The following is a 13,383-nucleotide window of genomic DNA, read 5'->3' on the forward strand; positions in this document are numbered from 1 at the left end:
ACGCTGGCTAACCACCTCGCCCCGTCGTCTGCACCGTCCTGGAAGGCGCGTCCCCTTCTTCCTTCCAAGGCTTGTAGGACTACTTCCTCCCTTATTGGGAAGTCTTACATGGCGGCTGGTCAAGCAGGCATGGCCCTGCATACCATGGCCATCCTTCAAGCCTACCAAGCGGACGTCTTGAAGGACATGGATGAAGGAGAGGGACTGACGCCCGAAGCTGTCAAAGAGCTTCGCAAAGCCACAGATCTGGCCCTAAGAGCCACCAAACACACTGCTCGGGCTGTAGGTCGCTCTATGGCGGGCTCGGTTGCTGCAGAGCGCCACCTCTGGTTGAATCTCACGGAGATCCGAGACAAGGATAAGAGTTTCCTCCTGGATGCCCCTATCTCCCACTCAGGCCTTTTCGGGGAGGCGGTCAACACGGTGGTTGAGAAGTTCCGCGCCGCTAAGTCTCAGTCGGCCGCGTTCAGGCAGTTTATGCCCAGGAGGGTCAGAGGGCCAAGAGACTCCAACCCTCCCCCTTCTCAAACCCGAGAACGCTCTGCTCATAGGGCTGAATTCCCTACTAGCAGGAGTGACCCAGCTCGCCACCCACCAACTACGGTCTGGGGAGCCCGAGGTCGTCCATTTCCCCGCCAGTGCCCTCACAAGCGCCTTCAGCTGAAGCGGTCCAACAAATCGGCCGCTCCAGCCTCCTCGAGGCGTTCCTGACCCGCAGGTCAGAAGGAGGAGAGCCTCACCAGATCTACGAGGTTGGGACAGACCGCGCAAGCGTTTCTGCCCTCCTCCAGCCGGCTCTCCTCATCCAACCCTGTCACCTTCGCCACCCAGCGTGTTTCGAAGTGCAGGTCCTGTTTCACTCTCTTCACCCAGTCCGGCTCAGGAGGAAGGAGACGCGTCTTGCTTTCTCCCCTTGCTCCCGGTGCACATTACACCCGCCAATCGCTTCCTCGGAGGCACAGTTCGTTTTCCTCTGGAGCAGGCGGACCCAGTTACTTCTATCCAGGTGGTGGTACCCCCCAGTACGTGTCAGGACGCCAAGCGCTCTCCTCCACGGTCAACCGCGCCTCCCCATGGGAACCAGCGCGACACCCTACCTCAGGTATGTCCCTTGCACTGCAACACTCCTCTCCCTCTATCACATTTCGTTCAAGAATGGGAGCGTTTACCAGGGGTATCGCCTTGGATCCTTCGCACAGTTCGGCTCGGCTACACGCTTCAGTTTTGTCGCAACCCCCCCTGCTTCAACGGGGTCTTTCCTACTGTAGTCGACAGCGCCGCTCAGGCTTCTGTACTACAGCAGGAGATTTCATCCCTTCTGCTGAAGGGGGCGATAGAAGAGATTCCTTCGGGGGAAGTCGAACAGGGCTTCTACAGCCGTTACTTCCTGGTCCCGAAGAAGGGAGGCGGCCTGCGGCCGATACTAGATCTTCGCCGGTTGAATTTCTCTCTTTACAAAGGGAAATTCAAAATGTTGACGCTGAAGGCCATCATATCTCATATCCGGCTGGGGGACTGGTTCGTGACAGTAGACCTCGAGGATGCTTATTTCCACATCCAGGTCGTACGGCGACACAGGAAGTTCCTCAGGTTCGCCTTTGGAGAAAAAGCGTACCAGTACAGGGTCCTCCCCTTTGGCCTCGCTCTAGCGCCAAGGACGTTCACAAAGTGTATGGATGCTGCTCTGGCCCCGCTGCGGCTCCAGGGCATCCATATACTCAACTACCTGGACGATTGGCTCCTTTTAGCCCACTCCAGAGAGTTGGTGACTCACCACAGGGACATTGTCCTCCGTCATATTCAGTCTCTCGGTTTGAGGTTGAATACGGAGAAGAGCGTTCTTACTCCAGCTCAGAACACTGTTTTCTTGGGGGTACGCATGGACTCCGTTCTTATGCAGGCCCGTTTGGCTCCTGCACGGATTTCCAGTCTGGTGACATGTCTGTCCCGCTTTGAACTAGGCCAGCATGTTTCCGTGAGCACCTGCCGCAGACTTCTGGGCCTTATGGCCGCGGCCTCCCCTGTGCTACCTCTGGGGCTACTCCGCATGAGACCTTTTCTGTGGTGGATGAAGCTCTCAGGGGCTCGGCCCACGGGGCCAGCCCTTCGCCTATTGAAGGTGTCGCGCAGTTGCTTTCGCGACCTGTCAATCTAGCGGGACCCCCTCTTCCTTCAGAAAGGAGTCGGTATGGGTGCGGTATTCCGTCGCCAGATGGTTACGACGGATGCCTCTCTGACCGGCTGGGGAGCGGCTTTCGAGGGCAGGCCAGCGTGTGGGGTTTTGACTGGCGAGACCCTCTCGTGGCACATAAACAGCTTGGAGCTGAGGGCTGTCTTCCTGGCTCTTTGCCACTTTCTCCCTTTCCTCGAAGGACACCATGTCATTGTCAGAACGGACAATATGGCAGTAGTGTCCCATGTAAACAGACAGGGGGGTTCACGATCGTGCACCCTAGACAGGCATGCGCGTCACCTTCTCCTGTGGTCCCAGGACAAGTTCCTCTCTCTGAGAGCAAATAATGTCCCAGGGATTCTGAACCTCGCAGCAGATTTTCTGTCGAGGCAGAAGCTCAGGTCTGGGGAATGGATGTTGAACCGCCAGACGGTGGCCCTGATCTGGGAGGTGTTCGGGAAAGCGGAAGTGGACCTCTTTGCATCTCAGGAGTCGTCCCAATGCCCGCTTTGGTTCTCTCTGAGCCCTCCAGCTCCGTTGGGGATAGATGCATTCGCCCACCCTTGGCCGATGCAGAAACTCTATGCCTTCCCGCCCATCAAGCTGATCCAGGCGGTTCTGTCCAGAGTGAGGGAGAGCGGAGTCCGCCTCCTTCTGGTAGCCCCATTCTGGCCGTCCCAGCCATGGTTTTCGGAGCTGATCCCTCTGTTGGAATCCTCCCCCTGGGAGATCCCGGTCAGGGAGGACCTGCTTTCCCAGCTTCAGGGCAGGATATGACATCCTCGCCGTTTGTTGTTTGCTGTACGTTTAGCCTATCAGAGGCCGTTAGCTTTAAGCTTTGATCTCCCAACCGACGTTCAGGAGACCATTGCGAATGCTAGAGCCCCTTCGACGAGGAGGCTATATTCTTCCAAGTGGAGGGTGTTCGAGGCATGGTGCTTAGCACATGATAGGAACCCAGTTAGCTGCCCAGTAGGCTCAGTGCTGGAATTCCTGCGGGAAAAGTTTGCTTCCGGAGCGGCCGGTACCACTCTCAGAGCTGGCTCATAGCCGCTCATAGAGAATGAGATGAGATTCCCTTGGGGAAACTGAAGTTAGTTTCGGCCTTCATGCGTGGGGTTAGGCGCCTGAAACCGGCTCGCCCCCCTAGTGTTCCCTCGTGGGACCTGTCAGTCGTCCTGGAGGGTTTGACAGAGGCTCCCTTCGAGCCCTTGGAGTCAGCCCCTGAGCGGATTCTGACTCTTAAGGTTGCTCTTTTGTTAGCTTTATCTTCACTAAAGCGGAAGGGGGATTTGCAGGCTCTCTCTATTAGTGAGTCATGCTTGGACTTCGCTCCTGGCCTGGTTAGGGTTACCTTGAGGCCGAGGTCGGGGTATGTACCCAAGGTTCTTTCCACGGCGTTCCGCTCTCAGGTTGTTAACCTTAACGCTTTCCACCCTCCTCCTTTTGCCTCTGAGGAAGAAAGGAAACTTAACTTGCTCTGCCCGGTCCGTTCTTTGAAGTTGTATGTAGATCGCTCAGGCGGTTGGAGGAAATCAAACCAGCTCTTGGTATGTTTTGGTGCTGGCCGCCGCGGGATTGCAGCATCAAAGCAGAGGATTTCCCACTGGGTAACGGAACGCTATTTCGCTGGCTTACGAGGTGCGTGGTTTGCCTTCACCTCTTAGCATCAGAGCACATTCCACCAGAAGTGTGGCTTCCTCTCAAGCTCTCTTTAGAGGGGCCCTCTTGGAAGACATTTGTGTGGTGGCAGGTTGGTCCTCTCCGCACACCTTTGTGAGGTTCTATAATTTAGATCTTGACATGACTCCAGGTTCCCAGGTTCTATCTGCTTGAACCTATCATGGTTGTTATTATTATTTGGTCTGGTACCAGTTATGGCAGCGCTTAGCTTGGCGAGTTTGGTATTTCGTTCCCACTGCGCTTTCCGCAGCGTTGAGTGAACCTATGAAAGAGAACGTCTCTGGTTACTTACGTAACCTATGTTCTCTGAATAGGGAACGAGACGCTGCGTTCGCTGCCAAGCTCCTAGCGCTGCCGACAGTTTTTCTTTTCGGCAGAGAAATCTGAGGAGAGGATGGCGCGCGCGCGTTCATCATGCTACGACATAAGAGCGTCGGGGCGGAGCCAGCTTTGCGCGAGCGCCATCAGCCAATGAATTGGCGTGATTCTATAGGGCTTCAGGCAATCGGCATATCCAGAGGATATCCCACTGCGCTTTCCGCAGTGTCTCGTTCCCTATTCAGAGAACATAGGTTACGTAAGTAACCAGAGACGTTTTCTTAAAATACTAATGAGAATTTTTAATAAAAGTATATTACAAAGTTTTCATTTAGACCCTAAAGATTCATATTCACTTGTACAAAAATGGCATTATATGACCCCTTTAAATTCATGCTGAGCATGAATATCTACAGGAATGAGTTTCCCCTTACAGGGATTAATAAAGTTTTCTAATCTAATCTAATCTAATCTAATCAATCCTCATTGAACAGCAGGATGGAATATAAATATTAGAAAAGACTATGTCAGCCTATTTCCACTCATAGGGACTGTGAGTACATCAATTACAGTGCTAAATGTGAATTATGTTTAAATCACATTCGGGACACTATGAAAAGTTCTTACTTTTCTGCGGTCAAATTTTTTGAGGACTTTATTAAGTTTTTGGAGTTTCACTCTGGTGTCCTCCTCCAGAAACATGATCCAAGAAGAGTTCTTCCCAAAGTGTGACGACAAGCTGAAGGGAAAAATATTCTGCATTAGCAAAAGTTTTATAGAAACAAACCAGTTATTACAAACAGAAAACAGAATACAAACATTCATAATCAGTCTGTGCATTAGTGGTGGAGATTTTTTAACTGTTTCTGCAAGCAACATTGTTACAACGGTAGGTGGCGACAAGAGTCTTATAAATGAGTCACTGAATCGTTCAACACATTCGTTCAAAAACCCTGATTCATTCACTCAAACAATTTGTTCTGATTCAGTCAGGAATAAAATAAGAGGCTGCATCTGAAATCACATATAGCCATACAGTAGGTGAAAAACAGTATATGAAAAAATAAGTTTGTCCAAATTCACAGTACTCAAAGAGTAGGGTAAAGTCCCCAGATGACCACCTACTTCTGTCGAGATTCTGAAGTCTGCATACAATGAACACTTTACTATCCCATGAGGCCACGGGAGAGGATTATGAATGGCAGTAAAGCAACACAACTGACGCTGGTAGGTCACATGATAATGACAACATGGCGATATGTCCGTAGTATGTCCGGATTACATTCTGTGGCGAGCAGGACGAGGCCGAGTGACGTGAGAGAGCGGCGCGAGGCCGGTGGCGTGAGTGATAATGAACGACACCTGTGAGACGCACCGGTCTCGTATCTCTCACGGAGGAGCGGAAGCATAAAGGAGGAGCGACGACAGTGAAGATGGAGAGAGGAACAGGCCTGATTTTATGTTGTGTTTTGTTTCTGTTTTGTGTTGCCAGCAGTCGTCCGCGAGGGGCTGCTGGCTTATACTTTCATTTTGTATTTCTTTATTTCACTTCTTGAATGTTCGCCGGTTCCCGCCTCCTCCTTCCCATAACAACGAACTCCGTTACACATTCATACTACACACATTGAAACTATATAGAAGATACTTTTTTAGCACTCTCAAAGTCATTACTTGAGTTAATTACTTTTGCCTACTCAAATATGCGATTTCAGACGCAACCCAGTGACTGTCCTTGCAAGTGAGTCACTGAATCTTTTACTCAACTGAATTCAGGGACAACTAGTGTGTGTTGCCAAGAGATGCACAGTTGATTCTGGAGTTGATTCTGCTGTGGCTTTTGAAACCATTTTATTTTGCAGAGTAAAAATACATAAAGTAACTGGCAAAAGTGAGTGTAAAATGTAACTCCTTATGAAATATTTATATTATAATAACTAAATAACAATATTAATATTTTATTTTAATACTAACAATACTACCAGTATTAATACTACTACTGATAATAATTATTACTATTACTTTAAATATATAACATCAATAATTAATGCTTATAGCAAAATCACAGCTGTATTGATATTCAATCAGTACTATCATTGAATTAACCCTAGGAATAACCCAAGTAAACCTCAGTTCAACCTTTAACACTGAGATTTCACCAGGTTGAATGTCTGTAATGTCAGTATTTACAGCACTTACTAAGGCAGCAGTGGGAGAATGCTCCAGTCTCCCTCATTGTCTGACAGTGTGTGCAGGAGCAGGATGACAGGGGGACTCTGAAATAGACAAACACTCAATTACAGCTACTGCCATACGAAGAGAAAATGGGAAGCAACCATGAGAACTGCCAGCTATCAAGTGAGTTTATCTGATTTGAGACAGTAGTTTACTTTCAGGACAACAGCCAGCAAAATCATGGATGGACTTCGAAGAGAGAACAGAAGAGCGATAAGTTTAAGACGCACACCTTGTAAAGTTTTTGAAAAAAATATTTTATCCTCACCAGGGCTGCATTTATTTGATAAAAAAGACATAAAACAGTAATATTGTGAAATATTATTTAAATAACTTATATATTTTTTAAATGTAATTTATTCCTGTGAATTTTCAGCATAATTACTCTAGTCTTCAGGGTCACATAATCCTTCAGAAATCATTCTAAAATGCTGATTTGCTGCTCAAGAAACATTTCTTATTATTATCAATGTTGAAAAGAGTTGTGCTGCTTAATATTTTTGTGGAAACCTTTTTTCAGGATTCTTTGATGAATAGAAAGTTCAAAAGAACAACATGTATTTGAAATATAAATCATTTAACATTATTGTTATTATTATTAATGTACTGTCACGTTTAATCATTTTGATCACTTTTAATCATTTAATGCATGCTTGCTGAATAAAAATATTAATTTCTTTAAAACAAAAATTACTCACCCCAAACTTTTGAACAGCATAGCGATAGACATTACTATTCTCATTAAATTAGAATGATGATAGATGATTAGATGATAGACTTCATAGTTCATAAGTTTAAATGGCCCTTAAGAGACTAAACTTTTGTAGTATATTCTGACATGGCTGCATATATAAATATACCGGTAGTTCCTACTGTAGATGCTTAACTCTGTATAGGTGCTTATTAATATTAATATGAATCTTAAATCTTGAGATTAATCTGATATTGATAATAATTTAAAGCATACCCAATACTTTATTCTACTTTATCGTTTCACGACCCACAAACTCCCACACCAGTTAATATACCAAAAACAAAACAAAAAACAAAAGAGATTAAAATTGCTCGCTCACTTCACATTAGCCACACTTATCTCACTCATATTTCAACCAAACTATTGAATTTTAGTACACTTATAAGATTGCATAAATGAAGACAGAGCCTTATATTATTTTTAATCAGATTGCAGTCACACACTTTAGGAATCAATTGTAGAAAATGCTGAAATTGGACAATTATGTCATCAGCCTGTAGAGAATCATAACATTGAGCTATAAAAGTGTTCTAGATGCAATACAAAAAAAGGTTTTCAACATCCCTTCAGCACTAACATTTTTATCCTTAGTCAATTCACATTGTGATTTTAATAGGAGTGACAATGAATCAGATGAGAGAGTGCTTATGTTCAGTACCCCTTAATACATTCACAGCTCACAAAACGTTATTCTTATCTCCAAAGAGAGATACGAATGACTGCGAACTTTGAGACACCCATTGTGTCTTGATACAGCTCATTAGGATGTGACCAGAAAAAAGGGTTTGTGATCACGCTGTGACTAAAGATGTGGGGGTCGGCGTGACCTTGCTACCTTATGTTACCTCAGATATGATTGCCTTGGCTCAATCACATGGCAGCCAGAGACCAGAAAGGTGAGAAATTAGCACTCGATTCTTAGAAGTGTCTGATCTGTCTGTCCTATAAGTCATAGGAAGAGACAAAAGCAAAAAGAGACTAAAGCTTGCATATAGCGAGTTCAATTACCGTAGTTTGTCCTTTCAATTTGAATTTTAACTCATTGGTAAAGAAATGGATTCTTTCTATCACCATAAAATGCTCCCCTTTGATTTAACTGTTGCTGTTCAATAATAAACCTTTGTGCTATTTACAGGGTGCCATTTTGTTTGTGGAAAATGTCTTTTAATCTAAACATACTTTAATGTCAGGCTTTGGGTGGAATATTGCCTTGAGAGAACATGGCCAGTCTTACCAAATTGTTTCATTTATCATCCATCTAAGCTTGGTCTAACAACTTGACTGATAGTTTAAAAAAACACTTACATTATTACATTACATACATTAAATAAGATTGTCATGATCATCATGTTTTTGTCCAGCAACAAAAAATAAATCCCAGCAGAGAATGGTCAATATACCCATTTTTTTTAGTGATTTGGGGACTTAATGTCATAGAATATACAAGCCAGCAGGAAGCATATAAACAATATTTTAAAAAGCTGCATGTCATGTCAAACTAATACAATTTATTATGAGGATACATTTTAGTAGTGAGGTCAGGTTAATTTATCTAATGTTCTCTGCACATTCAGCCTGATTGCCATAGAGACTGAGACAAACATATTATATTGTAATGCTCTGCTAAAGAGTGCTGGTCTGTGTATCAGTGTAATTAATTAGGGCAAATTTAAGCTAATGAAACTAATTACAGCTTCCCCACTGTCTGTAATGAATTACCCAGTTGTCTTTTCCAAGTCATTTGCAATTACATAACTCCTTCCACTACTGCTTATATGAATCAGGAAGCATTATATGTTGAGAATACACAAATACTTGTTAAAAATGCTACTTTTTAATATTTGTTAAATTAAACTCCATGTCTGCACAGTCCAAAACTAAATTACATCAACATTTCTGGAAAATACCAGTGATTGAAATACAGCCAAGTAATTATTTGACCACACAGAGATCGACAGCTAGATTGTGTGGTTCACAGTGAGGTTCTTCTAATATTCATCAACCAAATGTTGATTAGTTAGTTGATTAGCACGCACACGCGTGCACACACACACACACACACACAATCTCTTTAGATATTACAACGATAATTTTCAAACTTTAATCTCACATTTCTTAAAATTATACACAATTTAAGGTTGAACTAAGGCTGTAATTATCTACAAAGCAATACAAATGACATCAACAGAAGGAAACCGTCCAGGTCCAGTGTTGTATAAAGTATCCAATTGTCATACTCAATAAAAGTACAGTTTTTGAAATTGACTCGAGTAAAAGTTAAAGTTGCTCATAAAAAAATACTCAAGTAAAAGCATTAAAGTAACTGATATTAAAAGTACTCAAGTATTAAAAGTACAGGTACATTTTATAAATAATGGCACTGAGATGCTGTGTTATGTAAGAGTTTTTAAAGGGATCGTCCACACACACAAAAAAATATAAATATTAAATAATATCATAATTTACTCACCCTCATTCCGTTCCAAACCTGTATGAATTTCTTCTGCAGAAAACTAAAGAAGATATTTTAAAAAAAACACTCTTTCCATAACGAAAGTGGTCCAAAACAACACGGAAACCCAGTGACTTTCATTGTATTTACAAAAAAAAAAAAAAAAAGAAATCACATCGGAAATATTTTTAAAAGAAAATATTATTTTATTTTCCATGATATAAATGCATACATGAGGGAGAGTAAACAACGGAATCTTGGGGTAAACTGTCACTTTAACTCAAGAACTGAACAATTAAATGAGAGAGTCCTACTACAAATGCACTGTGATCCACAATACAACAAAATCAAGCAAACCTTTTAGAGATAAAACTGCAGTAAGATGAATACATTTGTTCAGACAACGAGTTTGGTCACATAAAACACAAGATGCAGGACATTGGAAATAAGGAGGCACAATGGTCAAAGATGTCAAATTTCTCACACCTCTTCGTGAACTAGTTTGACAAATTTAAACTAACTGAATTGATCAAAATATTCATTTCCGAACTGGATAATATGAACAATCAGCAAATATTGCTTTTTGTTATTTTTTGCACTTTGCAGCTGCAAATGTCACGAAAGGGTCAGGACAAACGTCTTGGGGTAAAAGTATCAATTTTCTCTTTAATATGTCAAGTAAAAGTCAACAAAATCATTTGTACTCAAGTACAAAGATACAAAAACTGCATTGTACTGTACAAAGTATTTGTACTTTGTTACTATACACCACTGTCCACAGGTCATATCAGTTGCTGCCAGATAGTTTGCAGACTTCTGTTCTGTGCCCTCTCAGGGCTTTAGAAACGAAGCACTTACAGACTGCTGGTCTTATTGAATTTGTTCTCTGCTGTAAACGCCCCCACTGTTTTGCTGCTTCAGCCCCCCCAGAGGTGGAACAAACATCCTACAGCTTTTACAACATAACATTCATTGCTGGCTGCACACTGGGGTGTTAATGTGAGCAAGTGAGCACTGTACAGTCACACAGGGCAAGAGTGATAAATCTGAAGTCTAATTTACACTAACAATACTGAAGCTGTCAGGGTTCACAGACCGACGGAGAGGGTAAGAATTGATGTGCACATCCATGTAGAGCATGTTGCATGAGTATTTCTCTGTGACGAATAGATGTTAGGCCTCATGAGTCCAACTAAAGAGAAACAAATTGCTCTACTGAAACAAGGATTAAGCATCAGAAATCAACCCTCTCATGTCTCAGACTAGTGCTGACATCTTGTGGCAATGCATAAAGTAGCAAGCTGTATTTTCCTACAAAGGTCTGAAGGTACAAGGCTGTAACAATGAAGTTCCATATATCTGTGATGTTATCCAGTCTCATCTATAGAAGCTCTCCTTTAGTGTATGTATGGACCCTTTTTACAGACTGTGATAACGCGTTTTAACAAAAAAAAAAAAATCACGTTTTCTCTTATTTACCGCTATAGAAGTTTACCCAACTATCACAACTTCCGCTGCTGAGAAACCCGGAAATGCGAAAAGGGTCCATTATTTAAAAAGACAGTTCCCCCCAAAATAATAATTCTGTTCATATTGACGTTTTTCTTTGGAACAAAAAATAAGATAAAAAATGTTTTTGTTTTTGTTTTGTTGTTTGTTTGTCTGTCTCTACAAGGAAATACAAATAAAGCATAAAATATTTATTATAATTATATAAAAATACAATTACACAAATTAATTTATAATATAATATTTATTATTAAAAAGAAAACACTTCATTTAATAGATTATATTTTATAAATTAAATTACATTTAATAATATAATATTTTATAATATTTGTATACTTCATTTTCAATTTGAAGATAAATTTTTCAATAAAATAAATTAAACAATACACTAAAGGAAAACATAATACGTATAAAAAAAAGAGGCTAAATAAATACAATTAAACTGAACTTTTTTTGTTCATCTGGATAAAATTGACTCAAACTCTTGACAACATGTACATAGGCCTAGTTCTTCATTCATTTATAATATGATCTTAAAGTTAGGGTAGACAATTTTATTTTATAAACACTTTCTGTTATACTGGTTAAAACTCTCTTTACATCCTGATAGCAATCAATAATAGAAGTGAAAAATTAAAACATGTACATATATCTTTCGTGAAAGTCTCAGGACATTTTTCAAAAAATGTTTCGGTTTGAATGCAATAATATGATGGTCTACCTGCCTGTCAATGTATGTATTTCCATACCACCAGGCACCTGCTTGCGCAGACATCACACGTCATCAGTGCATTCCGTAAGGCTATGCAGAGTTGAAGACAGACAGTTAGCCTTTTACAGTTTCCCCTGAACCAAAACAATGAGCCTATGCTGCATTCATGCAATGTAACCGTAACTACGAGATGGCAACCCGTTACGTTCTCAGATTTATGTGTTTCCAAGTAAACAATATCAACGCCAAAATGAAACTGCAGCAGTCAGGTAGTACAAGTCCGAGCTCTGTAAGTGGTTTACATTCATTACTTATTGTAATGTTATTTGCTTTGAGACATGAGGTAGTTTAATGCCATCTCAAGTCTTAGGCCCCATCCACACTACTGCGTTTTAGAAACGGATAATTAAAACTAATACGATCTCCGTCCACACCAGCGTTTTAGCTGCGTATTAGAATTGATCTCCGTCCACATTAAAACGACTGAAAACGCGGATCACGTGACCATTCACCAACACTGGGCATGCGCGTGCCGGTGTAAACACATTTTATCCCACCATGCTCTGGGTTAACCCCAAACCGACGCTCCATGTACGGTCAACGCCGCGCTGCACATGGGAATTGTCACAGATCGCTCGAATAATAGCTTGACTCTGGCGCATGTAGGCAGTTATAGCGTTGTAAAATGCAGAATTTACTTGTACAACAGCTGCTAGCAAAGATATACGCCATGACTGATTAAAAACCCAATCATAGAGCCGAGCGTGAGCCTCTACTACGTCATCGTTTCTAAAGTCCTCCGTTTTTGCCGTTTTAGTGTGGACGGGAGGTGCAAACGTAGCAAAAGGTCTCCGTTTTTAAACGAAAACGCAGTAGTGTGGACGGGGCCTTAGACGCTTTGCAGACTCTACTGTATACGTTGTGTTTTGAAGGAGGCATGGCTCTGAAAGGAGGGTGGGATCTTACTCTTTCAAAGCTAGCTTGCTATTGCTAGCCTCTCCGAAATTGCCTTCCATTTAAAAGTCAAAGTGGGATTTGATTACATTGTTTATTATTTTTTGTGTCCTTGTCTAAGGACAAAGGAAGTATGTTTCAGTGAATTTTATAAATAACCGAACCACCACTGACTCTAAAAAGATCTGCATGGACATTGCATTTGAGAGCAAAACTGACATCTCTAAAATAATCTATGGATTTGCTCTTTGCTTGAGGGCAAGCGATAAAAAAAAAAAAAAAGAACTTTGTCACAAAAGCAGCAATTCTTAGACAAGGGACCTGTTTGACAGCACTCTACTGAGTGAAGTGCAACTTTTTATGTTGTATCACACACTTTTGCACTTTCTGTAATTTGCACTGCATTTTTCCCACTTCATTTGTGTTCACAAAGTGTTGCTAAAAAGCATCTAATCTGATATGAGATGAGAAAGATGAAAGAATATACAACACACTGTCGAACATCCATTGTACTGTACATCCTTTACATTTTTTTCGGCTAAGACGTTCTGCAAAAAGAAGAGCCTGAGAATGAAAGAAAGGAAGCAGAAGGGATA

The 13,383-nt window shown here is 42.0% G+C and overlaps 1 protein-coding gene across 1 annotated transcript in view; it reads right to left on the minus strand.

Moving 5' to 3' along the window:
* b3glcta (beta 3-glucosyltransferase a) overlaps positions 1–13,383 on the minus strand; it is a 106,409-nt gene that overhangs the window by 39,513 nt on the left and 53,513 nt on the right. The window contains exons 5-6 of the mRNA XM_056271964.1: positions 6,371–6,447; positions 4,802–4,913 (exon numbers count right to left, since the gene is read on the minus strand). Coding sequence (XP_056127939.1) covers positions 4,802–4,913; positions 6,371–6,447 — 189 coding nt within the window. The remainder of the gene's footprint in view (positions 1–4,801; positions 4,914–6,370; positions 6,448–13,383) is intronic.

This window comes from Rhinichthys klamathensis, unplaced genomic scaffold, assembly GCF_029890125.1.
Source record: "Rhinichthys klamathensis goyatoka isolate OS25496 unplaced genomic scaffold, OSU_Roscu_1.1 h1tg000329l_1, whole genome shotgun sequence".
Lineage (NCBI taxonomy): Eukaryota > Metazoa > Chordata > Actinopteri > Cypriniformes > Leuciscidae > Rhinichthys > Rhinichthys klamathensis.